Source organism: Bombus flavifrons, chromosome 4 (assembly GCF_040668555.2).
Source record: "Bombus flavifrons isolate JBK064 chromosome 4, iyBomFlav1_principal, whole genome shotgun sequence".
NCBI lineage: Eukaryota > Metazoa > Arthropoda > Insecta > Hymenoptera > Apidae > Bombus > Bombus flavifrons.
This window is the reverse complement of record NC_138445.1, coordinates 458,362-483,529: the sequence shown is the minus strand read 5'-3', so window position 1 is coordinate 483,529 and position 25,168 is coordinate 458,362. Positions and strand designations below refer to the sequence as shown.

The following is a 25,168-nucleotide window of genomic DNA, read 5'->3' as shown; positions in this document are numbered from 1 at the left end:
TGTAATGAATGGAGAGGAACTAAATATTACGAAGAAGAAGAGAAGATGCACTTCCTTCAAAGTGTTTCCTACAAGTGTTCATTTCTACAAATGACGAAGATATCAATATCTACAGCTTGAAAACTAATTTTACAATGATTTTATCTTTAAATCTTTCAATGAATAAATAATTTCAGTACTTATCAATTTTCTGCTTAAAAATTATTATTATAGGAAGAATAGGAACATTTGATGTAATAACAACAGGGTAATAGAAGGATAGAAGATATGTCATACATGGCAGAGCAAAATTTCTGAATTATTTTATTCAGTAAAAATCTAATATATACAAGTATAATAAGTATAAATTAAAATGATTCGACTCAGCACCGTCGCACATACCGCCTGCAAATGACATCGCGTACAAGGGTATTCTAGGGTGTACTCGTTTGCGCCATAAAAATGTATCAACGATATATATATATGTGTGTGTGTGTGTATTTACTTTTCGAGAGCTTTGATACAATTTGACCGTTCGTCTTGATCAACGCTACGTATAAAATTTACATTTCAAGAGTTCAACTTGATTATTAACGAATTTTAAACTGTGAATGATGTGTTAGGAAAAATTCAAGATACATTTCATTCGTTCTAGTCATGCTCGAAGCAATAGCATATGCATAAGACTGGAAAAGATACCGAAAACAGAATGTAGATTGAGAAACACGAAGAACTGTTCACGCTGCATCTAGAAATGAAATTATCGCTAGGTTTTAAATTTAATTTTACAGTTCTTATTTCGAACTGTTTATCAATTAATATATTTCATTGGGTTGGCGAAAAAGTTTCCTCGCTTTTGTCAGTAGGTGACATTAACGTTGCTTTAAGTATCAACACCTAGTTGTGTTTTAGCAAATGCATACATAACTTAAAAGCTTACATATTAATATGTCCTATAAAAGAAAGTATTGTTTCTTGATAAAAGTAAATTCGATAAATAATTTCAGTACTATCCAATTACGACTCAAGTTTATAACTTTTACTACGTTATAAAATCAAAGACGAAAGATAAACTGTAAGAACAGTATTTAAACTACATGCCGCATTATCCTGGACTTACAACGCAACGACAAGGAAAAGCCACGTTTCAACGAAATTATTCTTCGTGTTTGAGCGCAGGTTGTCTCGTGCCGAAAGCCGGTTCGAGAGGTACCAAGTAAGTAACTTTCTCGCTTAAATCACCTTCCTTCTCACTGTGCTTCAGAATCGGCCTATTTTTTCTAACGAGCTTGCGTGGACGTTGAATCACCTCTTCATAAGTGACGTATTCAGACCTTGTAAGAGGAGCTTTCTGTTTCTTCGTATAATACGGGTTATTACCCGCAGATGTATTGTCGGTTGCGTAAATTTGTTGAATAGTTTTGGCAGGTTGCGTCACGGGAGTAACGGTGTATCCTGCGTTAATCAATGCTGACAAGTCTTCTTCCGTCAAAGCACGTGCCTTGGCTGCGGGTGACGGATGAACATCGATTTGATCCGGCTGGGCGGTTACTTCTTCGATGGTTACCGACTTAATTGGTGACTTTTTTAGCAAACCCGATTCGGATACGTAAACCGACTGGGAAGACGAAGGGAGCTTCAACTTATGGGTTTGCCGTGGTTGCGTAATAACAGGCTGCACGTGGGCTGACGCTGCTTCTATAACGGGACTCGCGTCATCGGATTTTGGGACTGATCTAGGAACGTAAGAAGAACCAGATGTTTGGTATTTTTGCAATTGATCATTGGTGAAATAACTGTTGTGAAGGAAAGGAAGAGCGGTAGTGGTTGAAAGAGTATAATGATACACGGATGAGTCTGGATCAACTTTCTTTCCTTGCACTTGGCCCTTGGAGATCGCCAAAATTTCGCCCTTAACCTGATTCCGAGCTTGAAGCTGGGACTTGTAAAGAGCTTCAGCTTGGGCTTGCGCTATAGCCTGAGCGCGCGCTTGATTCTTCTCGAAATTCAGAGCATAATTATGAACCTCTTCCTGCACCTTCAGATGAGCTTGCTGCTGAGCTTCGAGTTTGCGAATAGCGTCAGCGTGTGCCTTAAATTCTTGCGCTTGCTGCAATTTCCTTGCCTCGGCTGCTTCCGCGGCTATCTGGGCTTTCAACTTCGCCCTATAAGCAGCCTCTGCACCTTTTGGATGCAATTGTTCTTGCAAGTGACTACGTCCAGCATCGCTCACTTGGGCACCTTGTTGAATCTGTTCTAGAGCAGACTGTTGCCTGTAACGTTCGTTCGTGAGCCTCATATGCGCCAACGCATCTTGGTGATGCTTTTTGTACGCAGCCTGCGCGATTTTCTGGAAAGACAACGCTTGTGCCTCCGCCTGAGCTTGAGCTTGAGCTTGGGCCTGCTCAAGGGCTTTCCGATATGAATCGTCATCGATATAATCGTATTGTGGCGACTGATTGTAAGCTTCGGCAGGCTGAGCTGCTTGATAGTGAACAGGCTCTTCAACCGATTGATAAGCAGGTGCCGGTTGTGGCTGTGGTTGTGGTTGTGGTTGTGGCCGTGGTTGATGATAACGCGGTGGAGAAGTTTCAATATGGTACTGCTCGGGCAATTGAGCTGCTGCCACGGTTGGTTTCGCGTATTGAGCCGGATAGCTTACTAATTGCTGGGAATATGCGGATGTGCTTCCTTTAGGTTGCGTTGGAAGAAGTTTAAATTCTTGGGCCTGATTAGCCGAGACTAGTTGCAGTAATTCTTGCTCGAACGTTCCCAATTTTGGTTGGGCATAGGATGTTTGATATACCGGAACGTCGGAAGCTTTCGATCCTAAACGGGCCGTGCGAATGGCGTCTGTGCGAGTTTGAGCATCGACTTGAGCTTGGATGTCCGCAGTTATTTCGGCTTGAGCTAGAGCCTGAGGGTGAAGTTGAGGACGAGGACGAGGCGGCACTACTGTTGGCTTTCGGTAGTTGTAATAAGCTTGTTGCAATGCTTGCTGTTGTTTCGCGTATGCTGGCTGCACTCTCCGTGGAGGCGGTGGCGCTTGGTGTTGCGGCCCTTCCTGCGCGTATTGTTGTAGTACAGATAAATACTCCGGTGGTAGCTAAAAATTCACACGTTTTCCCATGTAATCGTCGTTAATAGAAGATTCGATAGTTCAATTGCACTTTAGTGAAGTTTAAAATGCTTTATAAAAACAAAATACGTATATCTTCTACATTAAAATGCTACTTTATAATTATAATTATAATTATAGTTAATTTATAATTATACTTTATTCTTTATTATAAATTATAATTTAACTTTATAATTATAGTTAAACGAATCAAACGATCATGGGTATTTACCGAGACATTCAATTTTTGATAGGAAAATAAAATTAATTAATTAAAATAAGAAGAACAAAAGAAATAGCATCATATGAATAACTTGAAAATTTTAAATATCAGGATACCTTGACCCATTTGTAGTAATAGTATATTAATTCTGTCAAAGTAAAGATACATAAAAACTATTATATTTGCTACTTAAACATCACTGACTACTACTCAATCTGATACCTAATTTAAAGAATTAAAAAATCTGAAGATAACGAGTTTGTCAACCAACAGAATAATTTTATAATTTTATAACATTTACAATCTATCCATAATCTGTTAAAAGAGTTAGGATAACAGTTGCAAAAAAGATTTGATAAACAGATGATCTCTATGTATTCGTAAGCAAGTAATCGATGAATCATTTTAAATTGACAATCGACACTGACATATCGCTGAGAATATTTCTATGAATGAAACAGATGATGATCGTAGATGAGTCGATAACCCGTACGAGCGTGAAGATTCATTCAACGTAACTTATAGCGTAGGCAATGGCATACAAGGCCATGCAACGTACATAGAGCGTGTCTACCGGCTGCAAGACTTATAGACGGATATACTCTCGATCGTTGGGTGTGGTATTACCGGTTTTGTCTGGTCGGACCGATTAGAAGGTAAAAGTTATGCAAGAGAGCATGATCGCGTTTAGCACGACCAAACGATCGTGAGCGAGTGTAGGTGTTGAGGAGATTTAAAATTCCCTTCTCAACTCGGACGTTATACGTCGATGATTCATTTTCTTCGTTCCACTTCCTCGTACTTCTCTTTTATCTTTCCATTAAGAAAATGTACTATGAATCATTCTGCTGCATCCGTGATTATACTTTTCAAGTTCTAGAGTTTTTCGCTTATTGTTTCATATCAAATATTTGGAAATTTCCCTACTTGCGCGAAACCTGCTTAACGTTCCAGTTAGCACTTGATATCGTCCCTATCGAGAAGATGAAGCACGAAGGATTAAAATAAATATGAATTCGAATAGAATTAGCAACTATGAAGTATATACTTTACGTGCAATTTATTTAACTACGTAGTGAATCGAAGTATACGTGATGCATTAACGTTACGTCAGAATCGATTTCATTTAATTAACTTAGAAACGTACAATAATGTAGAAAACCTTGGCAATAGTCCTCAATTAATGGCTACACGGATTTACGAGTCCGTGCAAACATATGGTTGCAAAAGTTGCACATAAAGTTACCATATCTGTAACGATCTTTCTAAGAAGTGGATGATTCTACGCGTCTAGGATACGCGGCTGATTTAACAAAAGACGAAAAGGACAGTCGCTAGTGACGACATTAATGGAATTAGATCGATCGCAATTGTTGGTTGCAACACAATATATCTAGTTCGTGAAGGCGGACCCACCGTTCTAATGGAAAAGAAAAATGTGTACTGTCCGTGCCTGTACACTGTGTAGCCGCTCACCACGTTCGTCGGTGATTGGCGGCCAATAGTCACGGTTGACCGAGAGCAATGATGTTGCCTGTTTCCAGGAACATTTATTCTTTTAGGATAACAAAGACAGACTCGTCGGTATTATTTAATGCGATCGTTCACGAGGTGAAATTCTTCAATGGGTTTACTATATTTCAACATTCGCACGTTATAGGTGCTTCCATTTCCTTTCTACTTCTTCTTAATATATTTTGACGCTTGTCTTCTCTCTTCTCTCATTGTGTCCAAGGTATAAGTTTGTTAGGTGAGAGCCTTACCGAAGAGTCCATACTAGCAGATCTTGGACGAAACACTCACTATATTTTGACGCTTGTCCGTAACAAGATTTAGCAAAATATCAAGGATAATCTTTCGCGTAACACTTGACCAGTGTCCTTAACTGGCGCACTAGGCATCGATATATCTGGCATAATTAGATAAGTAGGCATGAAACATTGGAAGTATTCGTAATACTTCGCGAAACACTACTTAAAGCATGAATTATGAAATGGTCAATCGCTACCTCTTGCGTATCATCGGCTGATTGAAGAATGTACTGATTGGCTGGAGCACCATATTCGGCAGTGGCTGTAATCGGCGATCTCTTCACAGGCTCCTTGACATCGATTTCCAACATGACAATGTCGCCTGCATTGTCAGAGGAGGTTTTCGCTTTTTCAGCTGTCTTTGAAATCGCCTCCTCGGCTCCGGAAACCGTTAAAAGACCTATCAAAAAGCAATGAATTGCAGTTTCTAAATAACAAAATAAGAATCTTGTTTTAGCAGGTACAGTACTGTGCAAAATTCGTGGACCACACATTCGACCAAAAGAAACTGTTTTGTTACTTCGTTGTTTAATTAATTAACATAACGCTACATGCTTTTATCTCGTACACGATCTAATCGTTATTTCTTCAATAACTTTCTAGATTTATTTTAAGAAATTAAGCTGATCGATCAAAGTATTTGTCGTTGATTTTTATGATTTTAAGTCTACAATTTCTAAGTTTCAGGTGATTTAGGCGAGCGACGAATTCCATCACGGACAAATAGTGTGACTTTGGACAAGATCCAATCGTCAGGACACTGACAAATGAGAACGTTCTGTGAAATTGCCGCGTGACAACGTTAGACCACGCACTGCTTCTATGACAAAAGACATCATAATGAGTCGTGTGTGGGACGTCTTGCAGCAGGTAACTTACTCTAGACATTACTACGGTGGATTACTACCTGTTCCGATCGATGCAACACTTGTAACACGCCTTATCCCATATCCACTTCTAATTAGCGAGTGAGGCACAAAAATGACTCGACGATTGGATCTTGTCTAAGAACACAGTATTTTTCCACGATGGAATTTATTACTTGCTTGATAAACCGCATAACGTTTTAGAAAAGCAGGGCGAACGCTTTTTTCATTAAATAACTTGCCGTATTTTTCATTAAATAACTTGCCGTATTTTTCATTAAATAAATTCTGAAGAATGCGAGTTATTCGCTTGTACATCTAATATTTGAAGTAAAAAGATTATAATTTTTAAGACAGATATTGAGATCAATTTGGAATAGTCGATGTCTCGTGCGGTCTTATTTTAATATCTCGATAGGCTATTTTGAAGAAATTATCAAACTCATTTTATATTTCGTACTACTTTAATTCTCAACAAATTAAAAAGCTGACTTCTCTTGTAACTTTCATTCTTTTTCTCGATACTTTTCTTATATCTCTATATATAGACTTGTGGTGCACTAGGTTCTAACATTTAGGTCACAGCTGTATTTATCATAGAATGTACAAATCCGTGAACGAGATAGAACAAGCATCGGGAAAAATAAAATATGCAGTATTATATAATTATAATAAGACGATCTAAGATTTTCACACAGTACTGTGGACAAGTGGAATCATTGAATTAGTATTATAGCCCGAAATAATGTGGTTTTGATTGAAAAAGTAGGACAGCGGTATACGATAATATTCTTTTCTCTGAGAAAACTACGTTTTAGAAGAAATCGATATCGAAAGTTCGTTTACTATGTGCGCCTTTCCGTGACCTCATTTACGCCTTGGTTCAACAAATATTGCTTCAAATTATTTGCCTTTGCCACATTAAATAACGAAGAACGAACAGTGGGACAAAAACGTTTATTGCTAAAAAATTGCAATATGTAAATTAATGGAAATGACTTGGTTTTCTGCCAGCGTAATTCCACCTTTACTTTCTAAAATATATTTCGTATTCGTAAATGTTCGATCGTAGAAGCTCGATATAGCATTTGAATTGAGTACCTTAAATTTTTCTGTTTTTAAGCTATAATGTATAATTCGTAGTATATAATAATAATGTATAATAATAATGCGTAATTCCACTTTTACTTTCTAAAATATATTTCGCATTCGTAAATGTTCGATCGTAGAAGCTCGATATAGCATTTGAATTGAATACTTTAAATTTTTCTGTTCTTAAGCTACAATGTATAATTCGTAGTATATAATAATAATAGATAATAATAATGCGTAATTCCACCTTTACTTTCTAAAATATATTTCGTATTCGTAAATGTTCGATCGTAGAAGCTCGATATAGCATTTGAATTGAGTACCTTAAATTTTTCTGTTCTTAAGCTATAATGTATAATTATAATTTCCTTGTGGCATATAACAGAGATTGAATGTAACTCCGTAAATAAAAATACATTAATTTAATTAAACGGGGATTTTCGTGTAACAACAATAAAATCAAACCTTCGTTTGATTATTTGTTTATAATATTCTTCCAAACGATATAAGCCCAATTTATCTGCAGAGAAAAATACATTTTTCTTTAAAACCTTAGAACTTTCTAATTTTTCGTGTCTTTCTTTCCTCAAAAATAGGTACAATCCTACTTTTAAAAAGCTTCTCAACTTTTGCCTACAACGATGACTACATTGTCAAAGATGATCACAAGACTTTTACGATATACAATAAACAATAATATACATTTGTCCTCTAAGGCTATCTATTTACATCCCAAAAAGGTCAATATAATAATAACGCAGCAAGGACACGTTGAGAATAAGGTACTAAAGAATTATTAGGCAATAATGATAAGCTGTTAAACATAATATTTTGTAAAGTTATATACAAAGCAGGTAAAAATTATTTGACCTACTTATAATGCGATTCAATAGAATTGCGGAAGACGAATTCGCAGGTGACTTTTATGTCGTTCCGCTTGACTGAGAATGTATAGTCTGAAGGCGGAAAGGAGTTGGGAAAGCAGTCTAACGCAGAGAAAGTTACGCGGTCTTGAGAAACTTTTCCCACGAGATTCACTTTCGACGTCTTTAATAAAACCTTTCATCATTGTTAATTTAATCAAAAACTCTAGGCTAATTAAAATATTAACAAGCTGAGCATCCCAGTGTTTTCTTTCGACTCTACGCATTATTTTTTTGTGCTTTATATTCTGTGCGTATCATCGATAGATCTAAAAATATAATATTAAAGATATTCTCATTGTATCATGCATACAATGATAAATTTATAAATCAATATAATGTACGTTATTATAATATTAATATATTAAAATATTTCAATAGAAAGTCCGGAACAATTTTTATAGTATAAAAATATTTCAATTATTTATGACGAATGCGAAAGGAACTTAAGGTTGCTAATAATTTTGAACTTGCACGTTATTTATTCTGTAAATTAAATAAATTCTATATGAACGTTGTAATTTATGACACAAGAAAATGCACATTTCTTAATTTAATTTCTGCTAATTGAATTCATAACAAAATGTAACAATCAACAAACATTTTCCTTAATTGTACGTACTACAGTAATCGTTCAATTATTTACTGCCTACGAAACAAATATTCAATATAATACATTGTATATGTATAGTATAATGTAATAAAATATAGTATAAACATAATACGTGTGTAGTAAAGACAAATATCAAATTATTTCGAATAATCGAAACACTGATGGATTTTTAGTAAAACATACGATCGAAAATATCTTTCAATCAGCGATCTTGAGATCCTTCAAACTTTCACAATCCGGATCTCGTTGCTTTTACCTTCGAATAATAAATTGCTTCCGACGTACGTACATCTGCTGTTATAATATTATGTAGGATTAAAGTAATTCTAATAATACATTAGAAAATATATCCAAGAAGCGATAATCGAAATTCATTGTTCTTGAACATTTTCTCCAATCAAACGAAAGAAGATCGAATTTTACCATTTTTAATAAATGAAGTAATTTTCTAATAAAATTCGTACGAGCATTAATCTTACATCTTTTTTCACACAAAGTAGAAAGTTCTATCTTGAATTGAATTTCTAAAAAGACAATATATACAGGGTGGTTGGTAACTGGTGGTACAAGCGGAAAGGGGGTGATTCTAGGCGAAAAAAGAAGTCGAAAATGTAGAATAAAAATTTTTCGTTTGAGGCTTTGTTTTCGAGAAAATCGACTTTGAATTTTCGCTCGGTACGCGTGCTCTTCATCGCGTCTCGCTATAACGGATCTCACTGTAGATCGTTGTCTCGATTGACGTTACTTTTTTACTTTTTCAAATTTTCAAATTTTCAAATTTTCAAATTTTCAAATTTTCAAATTTTTAAATTTTTAAATTTTTATTCTATATTTTCGACTTCTTTTTTCGCGTAGAATCACCCCCCTTCCGCTTGTACCACCAATTACCAACCACCCTGTATATAAATATATTAGAACAACAATCTACAACGTCCTTACATCGATTATCTTATACCTGCCTGTTCCAGATAAAATTCCATCAAAAATAGTACGCAGACGTCGCAAAGCGTATAATTTTTGAAAAAAGAATAGTATTTTACGAAGATTGTAATTATCTCGTCATGTTCCAAACTTTCGAACCAAGTTGATTTAAAACTATTTAATAAATCTCCCTGTTGAACCGTATTTAGTCTGTCTGTAATATTTTTAAAACACGCGGTACAAACTGTACAGACGTTTTTGTCTGTCTAAGGTTCAGGTTCTAAATATCAAATCAAAATTTTCTTCACCATTCCTGTACTAGGTATGCTCTATTAATTCTTCAAGCATTCACATTCTTAACATTCAGTCTTCAGTCATCCAAGCTTTCCAACGCAACGCAATCTACAAATCCAGTCGTTTCCACGTAGGTATACATATCTCACGATCTTTTACTTCCTTTGAAAGGTAACTCGAACGTTACTGTCACTTAAACATTATATAGGTCGTGCACAAAGAGGTTGAGTCCACTTTTTAAAATTTTAGTGCCAATGCACTTGACTGATGCTTATCTTATATAAGTTCTCAATTTTCTCTTCTCTGTTTGTTTTGCTGAGCTGACCAATTTCACAAACGAACGACTCATATGCTTCCTACTCAGTACGTTTCAGTTACACATTTGTTTTGCTGAATTCGCTATCCAACATCAATTTCCTCTTCCATTTCTGGGTTGTAAAATAGCTAATATTTTTGCGTGAAAGCTTTGAAAAATTTGCCATATCTTACCATAAAATTTATCATTTCTTCATATTGAATATGAAATAATAGAATTAGAATAGAATAATAGAACAGATGGCTGTTTGTAAGAGAATTCCTTAATTTAATTTTATAAGTTTACTATTTTTTACAGTTTCTTTACTTTCCCATTCGCGTCTAATGACCTTGCTAATGAAAAATTTCTATCGTTAGATTAGTCAAATGTATAAAATGCTTCTTAGTAAAATAATCTAATTATAGACAAAATATTTTACAAATACAGATGATACACATAACGAACGAATATACAAAAACAGATAATATATTAATAAGAAAAATAAATATATAGTATCATAATTGAAGATATAGCCAAACATGTTTCGAATTATTTCAGAGCAAATAAAATAGTTGTTACGTTTGAATAGTCATTACATGAAAAACAATGACCTTGCTTCGGACAACCAGTGTCAAACAATCGTTACCGTGAAAGTGAATTTGCAGGAAGTTTCTCTTAGATCCTTTTTCTTTGTCGAAGTATGTAATGATAATAATCTTATGATACGTCTATAAACCGGTCTTTATTTTTCTAAATACATACTATGAAAAATTAGAAACAATTATATCGATTACAGCATAGAGTAATTGCAGCTATACAGTATACAGGGTGGCCCACACGAGGCGATCAAGTATAATAGAGATTCTGCGTGGGAAAATGAATCGAAAATATACAGCAGAATTTTTTTGTCCGTGGCTTCGTTTTCGAGAAAATCGAGTTTAAGCGAGTCTAGTTAAAAATTGATCCAGTGCAGTGAATTTTCAAATTTATCCTTCTCATGTACAAAGCATCTTATAAAAAAATTCTACTGCACATGTTCCACTCATTTTCACGCGTAGAACAACCTCCTGTCGGTTATTGACTCTTCTTTGGTCATCTGGAATTGGCCATATTCAAATTTACTCGATGAATTTTCGAAATCAGTTTTCTTGAACATAATGCCGCGGACAACAAAATTTTATTTTACATTTTCGACTTATTTCTTCACGTAGAAGCGTCTCCCAGTCGGTTGACCGTGTATATGTTGTTGCTACAAACACGCGATTAAAAGACAAAAGCAGAGAAATGAAATTGTAGAAACGAAATGAGGTATTATCATTGGGATTGGCCAGATGATAAGTAAAAAAAAGAGGTAGATTGTAACGGACTGTCCATATTTAAAACCATCTATACTCAGGAATTGTAGTTCCAAAAGTTTCAAGAAATTTCTAAATATCGTAAAATGACGGTAGATTGGTAGCGTGCATAGAACGCAAAGCTATAGAAACTGTTTAACTATGCTAAACATGAAAATTGAGAATAATTAAAAATAAAAGAATTGTCAGATAAAAATGATAAGTAAATAACACGAGTGAGAGATAAGATATTTGGGAACATCTTCAACCGACATTCAAAGGAAAAGGATCTTCAATTCTGTAGGAAACGCGATTAATGTGATAAAGTCCTGTATTCTAATCAAACAATTTTTATATATAAAATTATTGCTATATTGCTATTTTACTGTATCTGCTATATTTGCTATAATTGGCTTGGTAAAATTATCGATCCTCCGCGTATCAAGGAGGAGAGTAGGAAACCTGCTATTTAGTCCCATAATGGACTTAAGAATTTTATTTTGCATAGTTGGCGCAACTGAGAACGCACAGCTTTAGAAACTGTTCAACTATGCTAATTGTAAGAGTCTAATTTTTATTATTTTTATTACACAAATAACGCTATGCGCCTTATCTAAACTTTTCACTTAATAATAAATAATTTCCCGCTTTAAATCACACGTATTAATTCTTAGTCGAAAAAGCGCAAAAGAATAGGTAATACACGTCTTTTCACTTCTAGAAATATCAGTTTTTACAATCAACTTTCTCTGCGTATCGAATCACAAGGACGATGTACGATACGAATTTAAAACTGGAAAGTATACTATTGCACTTAATCGTACATATATATATACATATATAATTGACCGATACATGTATAGAACAGAAGCGAATATCATTAACTGGCACGTGCCTTGAAAATTACATTTTATTCCTGTTGGTAAATATAGTTCGTACGTAGGAAGCGTCTACGATAATAGACAAAATCAAAAGATTGATAAAACATATGGAATGGTAACGTTAGAATGCACTTTCATTATCGCCTAATAGTAAAATCAACTTTGAGATTCCTATTGAGTGGTGTTCTTCTAAAATAAAATGCTTTTAAAACAAAACAAAGAATTATTAATTAAAATACTATCTCCACAAATGCATTTTATTTTAGAAACACTTGAAGACTGATTTTACTCGTTTTTATGAAGAATAGGAAAGTTTTAGGTTAAGTTAAGTCCAAGTATAAGATGTAATGGACAACAGGAAGTCATGTAAAGTCGAAAAGCGTGGACAACAATGAATAAAGGGGAATATTTTACAGAAGATAAAATGGCGTTCGGAAAAGTAAATTTCATTATTTCTGTTGAGATATGTATAATGTTCTGTGCTGGACTGGGTTAAATGCGTAGTAGAGATACTTGTATGTGGGTACCAGTGTATGGAGGTATGTGTGTGCGCGGCGTCTCTAAAACAGATGAATGTAAACTATTCAGTCGGTTAACAGTCGGATATAGAAGAAAGTGCTGAGACGCGTGCAAGTGTGTATCGATGAATATATAAGAAATCGTCCATGAAATAAATATATTACTATTTTAATATTAATCCTCAGTATAAATTTAGTGTTCCTATAACATTATTTCGGCTTCAAACATCCACAATTCTCGACAATTTCATTTTGATATAAGGATGGATAATAAAAAGTTAAACTACAAAGTCTAATCTTGCTTTTGTCTTATTCGCTAATTATTTCACACAAAGTTGTGAACATAGTCAGAGATAGAGGACTGTGAACCTAGGCATCCAGGCTGGGAAAAGATTGCTAAACTGTTTCCATAGTTTGTCTACAGCCGAGATCGATCTTAACGTTTTTCTCTCTGGAAAATCTTTGTTTGAAGTAACTAAGAATGAAAAAGGAAACCTGAGCATTGACTCTTGTTTTCCTTTGTTATTACGCAAGAAATTACGCGGATGCGAGCAATTTGTTCGCGTTGAGTAATGAGCCGAGTGTCTTCAACTGAAAGACAGTTAAGTAACAACCTCCGGTTAACAAATCTTATTTAATTAACGCCTTGTATTTCCACAGCCCTGCAAATTTCAACGAACACGCTGACTGTTTGCGTTCAATATGTAATATTTAAGTACAAGCAGCCTAAGTTCAATTATAAACTCGATCTATTGGAAAGGACCATTTAAATAAGCAAATTATTACGACAGGATGTCGCGAATAGTTATAAATACTTTTAATTCTACTTTAAAGCTACCTAAACTTAATCTCAATCTGAAATTTTACGTTAGGCAAGCGATCGCTCTGTTATTCGAAAATTCTATTATCCGAACAGTTTCTTCCTGGATAAGCGAGGCTCCGCTGTATCAAGATATACCCGATGTAAAGAAATTTCAAGCATATATATGACTGACGTAAATCTCCCTAATAAAAATGGTGTAAGAAGTTCTTTCTTTAAGTTCAATGAAGAAACATGCTCACGACGACAATTGTTGACAAATGATCAAAATCGATCTTACGTCTAAAGTCTTGCAGTCCTTTTTTAAACACCCTGTATATTTTGTGGAAACATCCTTACAAATTGAACTGTCCTTAAGCGTCCTTAAACAAATCATTCAAGAAGACACTATACTGTCCTCCCTGCAAGCAATAGCTTCAACGAAATCACAAACATTTCAAATATTTCTGGGACATGACCTTGCTCGAACAAAGAGTTGCTTCTAAGATTTTTGCATCGTTGGATAAACGAAAGGAACTCTCGGTATTTTCCGTAGAAGGAGCATTTGCAACTGTTGTGGTTACTTTCAAAAGATTACATTTTTTGTACTATACAGTCAAGAAGAAACACAAGTGGACTTATGAAAAGATTATTTACTTTTTCTTCTCTGTAATTTGTCTTTGCTTCGTATGACACGATCACTTGTTTTTAATAGAAAAGGGCAAGTTATTATCAGCAAACTTAGAATTGGACGCGATAAACTGACATGTTCTCGTCTTATAACTAAAAATCAGCCAGAAAAGTGCAATCGCTATAACTTTATTCTATCTGTGGATTATCGTCTTAATCGTAGTAACGTTCTCCAACAGAAAATTAAATTCGCACTTTCAAATGAAATTCAGATATGTCTGTATCGTAAAGGGTACTGCAAAATTTATTTTCTCAAAGATATTAATTTATATCACCAATTACGATGTTGTCAATCTATCGATTTAATTCTAACATTTACTGTATCATATTACTCTTAATCATACTGTATCGTATTGTGATTGTACTGCATATGATACATATGTACATATATTCAAAATGTATAAATGCTATTATTTAACAATGTTTGTAACTTGTCTTATCGTATTTTACACGTCGTATTTTTGTATATTCTTGTTATGCATTTTCTTAATCGCGGTAGCTAGTGGCCATAAAAAATGATTGACCCGACCTTAAATAAAATAAATAATAATAATAGTATTCGATTAATTATGAACAGATATTCATCGTCCTTAAAAATTCTCTGTAAGCTGGAAATTAAATTTACATAGATATAAAAATAACCAAGGAGCATAGTAATCTTACATAAATCTTGCAAAGCCTTTACCGGAAGTCAATGCAATCAAATGATGACTTAGAAAGTCAATGAAACCTGTCGATCCAAGATAGTTCGTACATCCTTACGTCTCATTATGATGACTAATTGACTCTATACTCATTCATCATTTAGAAACCTCAAAATAAAATTGCAAACTGCGAGATATAATATTACAATCTTTTCATAATTTCTTCTAATAAGACATTTATATTTTTGTTCTTTCGTCTGCAAAAGAAATGACAAAATTATGTTCTACGGATTGTTTTCTGCGAAAATATAGTTTTCAAATATCCTACATTTTATTATTATTATATGTATATTAATTGCAGTTTCTCCTTTGTGAATGATAAACAAATACCAATGATCATATAATGTTGTTTAACTAAATTTTCACTCTACAAAAACATATCTGTCTCTTCATGGCTTTTTAAATGTTTATAATTTACTCTAATATTATAATAATACAATGTATATAATATGTGTGTTATAACTAATTTTTAACAGTAATTTGTAATTTTTTGTTCTATCATTTCATAATAATAAACACGTATTCATCTTTATTTCTTGTCGAATACAATAATCATAAAATGACTGTTATCAGTTTTTAAATTAAAAAATCTTTCACACTCGATGCTCTTAAATAATTTAATATTAGATATTTTTATCCTTCCATTCTATAATTACCTCACTCCATATATCGTATCGCAGTTGGTTGTTCTTTTCATAAGGAACGCAAACACAGAAGCGAACACTTATTTGGCCTTAGTTCTGAGATGTATGAATCGATGGTGATAAATTCTACAAAATTACGACCTTTGTCCAGATATAGAATATAAAATGTAAAATATAGAATGTGGAATGATTGTGTCCAATTTTAATTACATTGTTACTATATTTAAAACTTACTGTACTGTATTTATTAAACAATTTATACTAAATTTACTGTATTACTATAATTAAAATTTGTTTGTTACAAAACATATAGTACATTGATATTGAAAATTTATATTAGAATAATTTAGAGAAGCTAATTAGTAACAAGAAATGCAATATATCGCGGAATAAAATAGGATAATTTAATATGCTGCATTATATTATTTATACCAAGATAATTCGCTGTATTCCTTATTAGATTTTCAACTAGTTTTCTCACGAAATGATCGAAATAGAAAGTGTCATTATGATTGATTGCTTCAGACGCAAGGTGGTGGACATTTACGAGCGAATGCGATTTAAAAGATATTTATTATATGTTTTCATAAGACTTAACTTCGAATCTCAATGTGAAAGTAAAAGACCAATGGAATTTTCAATAGAATTGCGCAAAATAATGTCAGACGCACTAATTTGAATGTATAATAAATATGTTTTTTTTATATTCCTATGACCTCTTCTCTAACTAAGTGATTTTATTAAAAAATATATAATGGAAAGCAAAAAATTATTTCTACTTTTGCATTAATTGTTCAGTAAATGTACACCAATTTAAAGTAACTGATTATTATGTTTGTACAAAAATAAAAACTGTTTTCCATTATCAAGTTTATCAATCAGAATTTCTATATATTAACTAACAAGAATAAGGGATTAATTAAAAACTTGGATTAAGTGTATGCACGTTTTAAAGCTTTTCACACGAGCCGTAACTCGTTAATTAGATTCACACGCATAACAATAATGTCATCTTACCTAAATTATTCCCACGGCGTACATTATTTCACTAACTTCGAATCTGATCTGAACATTTTCAGAAATTTGAAAGTAATATCTTATTTTTTGCAGTTACGTAACAAATAATCTATTTTTGGAAACAGTTCAAGTATGTTATGAAGTGTTGCGTATAAAAATTACATTTATTTATTTGAAGTAGAATATAAAAGTAGAGCAATATAGGTGTGAAATATTTCGTAATCAGCCCTCTTGAATGAAAATTGACACCGTTATTTTAAAACGTATAACACAATTATCACTGGTAAACTGTCGGATTTTGCACCGTGTAATAATCGGTCGATTAATCATAACGTCGCTTCATAGGATAAATTATTTATTATTTGGTTTCAATCGAAATAATCGTTTCCCAATACTGTCTTTTTTTTCTAAATTTATTTGATAGTAAGTAATGAAAGAGCTACGTAAAATAAAGATAAATTGAATGGCATAAATGGCAAATCGTCACTAATCGAGACTCGAATGTAGACTGTGTCCACGTTCACTGGAAATTACACATATGTACAGATTGACCGGTCTTAACCTGTAAACGCAAATTACTCGTACACTATGTGTTGTATAAAAAAATTGTTCAGATAAGAAGTGAATGGTTTCAAAATGACAATCTTTTTTATAGACGAACACGTAGAAATTATATGGAGGTGATATACGTTTCTTTAAATGCAGCGATCGATAAAGCTCGGTACTCTCTATAAAAAGATATACAGGCTGGTTGGTAACTGGTGGTACAAGCGGAAAGGGGGTGATTCTACGCGAAAAAAGAAGTCGAAAATATAGAATAAAAATTTTTCGTTCGAGGCTTTGTTTTCGAGAAAATCGACTTTGAATTTTCGCTCGGTACGCGTGCATTTTATCATCACGCCTCGTTATAACGGATCTCTTTGTAGATCGTTGTCTCGATTGACGTTATTTTTTAATTTTTTAAATTTTTAAATTTTTAAATTTTCAAATTTTCAAATTTTCAAATTTTCAAATTTTCAAATTTTCAAATTTTTAAATTTTTAAATTTTTAAATTTTTAAATTTTTATTCTATATTTTCGACTTGTTTTTTCGCGTAGAATCACCCCCCCCCCCCTTCCGCTTGTACCACCAGTTACCAACCACCCTGTATAATTTAACTTTAATTCGTCAAATTTAACGTATGGAAGAGAAAGAAAAACACGATGCAATATTCAAGCGTTAAATTTGACGAATCAAAGCTAAAATATTTGCCAAATTAATAGTCTTTCGGTATGAATAGGCCGAGTACGTTTTCTAAGGAGTACAACGAGCTGTATCGATTATTGCATTAAAAAATACATAATATCATTTAAAAAGAACGTATTTTATATTCATATGACCTCTACTCGTCCGTGTACAGAAAAGGTACTTCACCAAACTGTGGCTTCCTCGGAGCCATTCGCTTCTTATTTAAATTACCATTTTACGCAGTACATAGTGTACCAGTAATTTGCATTTAAAGATTAGAAGAGTCAAACAACATCGTATCATTTAACCCCGATGTAATATAATACCTAGTAGATCCAGCTTACACCCGGAAGTCTCGAACAACAAAAGCTTGGTAAATATGTACGGTAAAAGTTTCACCACGTTTGAATAGTAATTATTAATCCGCGGAGTTATATGCATTTATGGGAGATTTAAAAATACAAAAATGTCTAGAAAGCCCATAATGTGTAAAAGTACGTGAAACACTCAAAGTATAGTACCATACTCTTTAGGATATTTAGTGGATAAGATCTAGCTGAGTTCCCATTTTTTTTTCTTTATTATTATATTCATAAGAATATAAATTTACGCAAATACTCGTAGTCTAGTGTTAAATTAATTGCTTTCCACTTAACTTAACGATTTTGACTTATTACCCAAAAATCGTTTCGAATGTTATTTCGAAAACAATTTTTTAATTTTTTTAATTTCCCGTTAAGAAATAACATCATGCCATTTCTTAAAACCAAACAATTTCCTAATTTATTACTGTCACAAACGTTCGATCAATTTTTAATTCTTCTAATTGAGACACATAACAAAAAGACACAACATTGATTAAAATACATTAATCGTCAAACAATCGAGTAGCATTGCTTAAAATTTGTATTTATTCTAAAAGAAATAATTTATTTTAAAAGAAATATTTCAAATGAATCTCGTTCAAGTCTGTGTCGAATATAATTACTATGTAGGTATGTCACGGTAAACGCGCGCATGCACACGTAGAGAAAGTATACAAATACCTATATTCATACACGATAAAATTTTCATACCAAAATGATACACTTGTTACAGATATATATCATTTAAAATATTCACAATTATAATAACGAAATAAAAGATTTTTGTAGAAAAAGAAGATTAAGGTTCAAAATTAGACCTGCGACAAATCTCTGATTAATTAATTAAATTAATTATAATAATGGTTATATATTAGTCTCATAATAACCAAGACTATTAACAGTTGTTTAAACGATATTATAATCTTCAATTTAATTGTATGCTTTTGCAGCATGCTTTTGCTTTTCTACTTTTCCATTCGTTATTTCTACGATAAACCATTCGTGATCATATCAAATAAATTTAATATCATTCGTATGATACAATGATAGATTTTATAAGACGCTGTTAGGAATTTACGACAATCATTAAAAACAAATAGAGATTGTTAATTTTCTAGATGGATTTACTTAGAAATGTTATGTCCAAAGACTAGTATGCAGGAAATAAAATTTTTGATCTCTCCGTGTGGACAACGTTCTACACATTTGTATAAGTTGAAACGCGAAAGTAACCAAGTTGTTCGGGAAGCAAGTTTCTAATACGAATGCACTACCGTACGTGCGCAGTTTATCCGGAGAATCAAGGAAAGTGTTGCTGCCTGCTCCTAATTTTAAAGAACAGTCCGAACTGATATAACTTGATGCAACTTTTGCTCAAGATACAAATTATACGAGTAAAAGGGGCATCATTGAAGAAAAATATATACTTAAATCACGATCATCTATGTTTCATTAATGATATCAAATTTTGTACATAACGAGAACTATGTAATCTAAAGAGTGAGAAAAGTGAGACACTGTCACAAAATCCTCATAAATAAACCTGCCTTGTTAAATTTGCGTGTAGAATTATTTGTATATTGTATATCGATATCTTATCGCAAGATTTAATTTAAAATTTGTGCAATGAAAATATTGAGAAATTAATTTTCGAAGATAACAAATTTGTGGAACGTGTTGGAAATAAAAGTATTTACCACGCGTTGAAACGTCAAACGCACTTATATATACCCAAGAAATTGAATATTCATAAAATCACACATGATTAAATATATCAATCTCGTAGCACGCACTGTTCTCCCCTACTTTTGTTTCTTTTCTTTCGACCGATCTTTTAAATAGTCTGCACAAATAACGTACTTAATAGTCACAAGTTAGAATGAGCACCAAAATACTCGTCCTTGTCCCATGAAATGCATGACGTAGCATACTCACCTGCGAGGATAAGCAGCCACATGGTGAACAAATGAGTGACGAAGCGCCGAGTGAATGTTCGGCAGAAGTAGATTCCTAGTGGCTTTATAGACGAAGGGGAAAGGCCGCACCCGAGCAAACCAGGTGGGGTTGTTACCACTTTTCTGCCACGAACTGTTTCTAGGTGCACATCGCCGGTACACGAACCTCAGGAAACAAAGACATTAATGCACGTCGATTTTATAGACATTGTTACTTATTTTACTGCTAACAATGAATTCTGCATACTGACTTGCAGATGCAGCTACTTCATATTCATAGCATTTGAAAGTTACAGTGTGAAAACGAAACTGCGATAAGATTATTGAATACAGATCAGAATTCAAAGGAATTTTAACAGTGCGATATACCACAGTATAAATAGCCTACGGATGTTTATTTTTATTGACACTAAAGAAATGGAAATTTGTTCGACTACTGGCTATTATAAATTATAAGAAGTATTTTACTTTCTTACTTTGCGTATATATATATATGAGTCTTATAATAGCCAAGATCATTAACAGCTGTTTAACCGACGTTATAAACTTCAATTTAATTTGTACCCTTTTGTAGCGTGTTTTTCCTTTTCTATTTTTCCATTCATCTCTTTATATCTCTACAATTTCGTATAATTTCTACTATTCATAATCATATCAAATAAGTTTAATATTATTTGCACGATACGACAAGATAATGATGGATTATATAAGACGCTCTTAAGAATTTACCATAATAATTAGAAACAAATAGAAATTACATAATTTTAAGCACTTTCAAGATGGATTTATTTAAAAATGTTATATCCAGAAATTAGTATGCAGAAAGACATTGCGCACTAATAATTAGTTGTACTGATTGATAATGACTTGTTCATTTCATCCAACAAACAACATAAGTTCTCATCTGAATTATTTACTACGAGTAACAAATAGGCTCTTAATACAGAATAAAGTTAACAAATCAAATCATAGTAAAATATAATACAAAATTAATCTGTGTGACTGTCTCAAACAACAGTTATATGAGCAAATAGCTCAAGTGATTGGAAATGTAGAATTATTATTTTTACAACTGCAATTAATTATATCGTGATTCTCTAAGGGGGTCCTTTTTGAAAATTGATTCTAAAATTAATGTAAACATAAATTAGTAATATAAGATACATGGTACATAGCAAAGAAGTTGATCGAAAGGAAAGCACGACGTTCCGTACGCTTAGGTGAGCGCAATACGGTGAATGTAAGAAATTCGAGAGCAAATCACCGGGTACTAAAATCTACTAAACTTGGGACACTGTTTAAAAATATAAGTAAACTTGAATAAACGTGAATAAACAACCAAGACTAGCCGCAGAAGCAACTGGACCAGACATGTAAGATATATTAGATTATTTTATATATGCCTATTTAGGTACGTACGTATTTAATTTGATTTTAATAAGGCCACTTATTACATTAATATATATCCACGTAAATATAATCGTAAGTATTATTTGAGTGGTCCAAAATAATGGTGGTGTAACTCACACTAATGTTGCATATATTTAATGTACAAGTATATCATCTTGTTTAATATGGTAAAAATAATATATAAGGAAATACTTAATTGTTATACCGATATTTTTTAATTGTCTTGAACATGCATGTGGTATTATTTTGATTTTAATAAAATTGGAGATACACCGCTACTATTATTCTGACTGACACATTTGAGAATTTAAAAATGTATAAATGTCCCAATAAATAAATATTGCCAATAAAATAATTAATATTACTTTGCTATTATTAGTTACTATTATTACAAATAATTACATAAGAAGACAAAATAACTTCTTAGAGGATATTATGCAAATTTAAATTTTCGTGTACGTCATTAAAGAAATGGGACCTAAATAAAAATTCTCTTCATCCCCTAACTGCTATAAAAAGTACCTTACTTTGCATATCTCATATATTCTTGCACATTACAGATATTTTATACATTTTCGCACATTTCAATTTTTATATCCATATATATATATATATCATATTGGCATATATCTATATCCATATAGTAAATAGAAAAATAGATTTATAAAATTAAAATAGATCATGACAATTATTTTTAATTGTACTTTTATGTTACGCATATTATTAAGTAAAAAATGTATAGGTAATTGATGTAATCATTGGTTCTACGAGTATTCGAAGTCTAACAGTGAATGTTATCAAAGTCAAGGGTAATATTGTAATCAAGTACAATATCACAAATTCAAGTACATTATAAAGCTAATCTAATAATGAACTTGTATCATTTTTGTTCCCACAATATATCATATTACAAGGGTACGTGTGTAAAACATTGAAAAGGCATGTACTCGCTATCAGAATTGCTAAGTTGGCAGATATGTGAATATGTTTAATTACATAAATAGATCTGCACAAATTAAACGAAACTCGTTGATTCGAATGGAAAGAAACGCGTGCGCGCATCCTAATAAAAATTATTTCATCGATTTAATCGTGTATAGAGATTCTACAGGTTTGATTTTCAAACTGGATCAGTGGCGATGTTTCATGATTGCAACAGACAATCGCCCTCGCAATGAGAATTTCTCATAGTGAACCGTATGTTAAAGTTTGCCCGTGTGTGTGCACGCTCGCCTGTGACTAAATGCGCACGACAGACTGTAATATAAACGCGGTTATGTTCCTGTAAGCCGCCGTGGGAAAGGTAATCGGTCAGAAGAAAAGCAGACTAGGCGTATACATGTGTACAGGGCGGCACTCGCTTTCAATGTCCTGTTATACGATCTAAATAATTTTGTAACGAGCAGTGAGAACTTTACCTTAAAATTTTCCTATAATGATGATTTGATCGATTCTTCTAATGATTTAGAATATAACAATAGATCAAAAAAGTATTCAAACACATTTAGACCCTTTACGTGTAAATCGTACAAACTATTTTGAAATCTGATTAGCGCTATAACGAAACAGTACTAAGTTGTTTAAATTTGAAAAGCATCTAGAAATTTATATTGAAGTTACGTGATATTTATTGGAAGCACATACTTCGCAAGAATCATCAAAGTAAATGAACAGTCAATTGTTCACTATATTAATAAGCAATATTTAGTGAGACCATTTTTACCACTAATTCTAAGCTTAAGACTGCTATTCGTGTTGTATACTAAGTTCCACTAAGTGTATGTTTACAAAAAGTGTCTTGCAACTTGTGCATTTCAGATTTCAAATTTTATTATTATTATCACGATAATTATATCCCATTACAGTGCTTGCAAATTGCAATATACAAAATTTCCAAAAAATTTGTCCTTCGATAAAATGTCAAGGTCATACTGAAATTTCTATATGACACACAAAACATCGCTGGTCTACACCATTGTTTAAAAACTCATATTCATTTATCCACAGAATATTATGTTACGAAATAGGGGTCGTTGGATCTGAAAGGATTAAATGATCGTTCCCTGTGAAGCGTCAACGTACTAAAAACTAATAATAAATCTTTTAAAAAAATATGATACTCGTTCGGAGCCAAGTCTAGGGTGTACCTACCTGTTATAAGCCAAGTGTAGGCACGATCCTTCAATATCTTCCATTTAAAATGTTGGAAAGGATAACAAACGTTTTCAGTATTCAAAAAGCGTATGATAGATCGCACTCTACTATCGGCGAGATTTTCAATTCTCATCGCTATTTTGAACGTATGAAACAACAACGATGTTAATTATTTAAACACAAAATTTCGTATGGTTTACAGTTACTTACAAAACTGAGCGCACACCTATGTTGGTAATGAAAATTGGCGGGAAATTGAATACAAACATATATATTCAATAACAGATGTATATACTTTATTCGTATATGTTAACGAATGATCCTCCTCCATATAATGCATCCCCGTAACATAAAAGATCCTTCTCCGTGGTTGATTATTGGAAATGTATTTCTACTACACATATATGATACTTTGGTATTAGGCTGTCTCCATACAATTTGTTTCTTCCCATCTCGTTCAAATAAGTTAATTTCAGTTTCATCGGAAATGATCGCAGATTCATTTCCAAAAACTATGATCACGATTTATAAACGCTTTTGCAAATTCTATACGTTTCTGTCCATTTACCTTAAAGATCGGTTTCTTTCGTGCAACTCTACCATTATATTCTTCTTTTCTTAGTGTCCTGCAAACTGTTTCGTTCGAAATTTCTTTCTGAGGGCAAATAACTTTCTGACATCAATTTCCTTCCCATTCCCACATTTTTCTTCGGATTTACTTTGATTTGTCGCTAAATAAGTCCTTTATTGTAATTTCTGACAATATTTGGGTTTTTACTTTTTATAGATATATGTGCTTATATATAATATTCATTTCCTGGCATTATCGCAACATGGGTGTACTTTCATTGAATAAGGACGGGGTAGACATGACATTAGATGGGACTTTATGCAGCTTTGTGTTTCAGATCCTGACATACCGATCTGGAAAAAAATTAGTGTTTCTTGCGCCTTCCGCAATTTGTTGCGGCGGACATAGGAATTATATTCAATGATACAGTGTCGCCACATGTAAACACAATATTAATACGCCATATTGAAATTTATAATCTCATCACAAGTATGCGAACTGTATTTAATAAACGAATCTTATTTAAAGACCAATAGATGTACATGTAATAAATAATAAAGTTGATGAAAAAATTTTGTCATGAACATTATTTTGCGCGTTTATGCTCGAACCAATAAGCAATGCGGACCCAAAGTATCATATGACCTTGTTCCCCGCTCCGTAAGTGGCTTCACACTTCGCAACTGTCCGTGAAGTTTATGATTGGTTCATACGATATCCCTATGTCCATAATCTTGACTAGGATCATATAAATGGGTTGTGA

At 32.9% G+C, this 25,168-nt stretch overlaps 1 protein-coding gene across 4 annotated transcripts; it reads right to left on the bottom strand.

Annotated features, from left to right (window-relative positions):
• Positions 1 to 275: 275 nt before the first annotated feature.
• LOC138178867 (polyglutamine-repeat protein pqn-41) lies at positions 276 to 24,200 on the bottom strand. 4 transcript variants are annotated; one of them, XM_069111163.1, is made up of 5 exons: positions 24,061 to 24,200; positions 23,832 to 23,969; positions 20,251 to 20,436; positions 5,329 to 5,531; positions 276 to 3,085 (listed from the first exon to the last, which is right to left on the bottom strand). In XM_069111163.1, exons 1-5 carry the CDS (start codon positions 24,101 to 24,103, stop codon positions 1,136 to 1,138), a joined length of 2,520 nt encoding a protein of 839 aa, XP_068967264.1. In that variant the 5' UTR covers positions 24,104 to 24,200; the 3' UTR covers positions 276 to 1,135. The 4 variants fall into 4 exon arrangements, with proteins under 4 accessions (XP_068967264.1, XP_068967266.1, XP_068967265.1 ...); XM_069111165.1 differs by lacking the exon at positions 20,251 to 20,436; XM_069111164.1 differs by lacking the exon at positions 24,061 to 24,200 and having other exon boundaries at positions 23,832 to 24,018.
• Between the last annotated feature and the right edge of the window lie 968 nt (positions 24,201 to 25,168).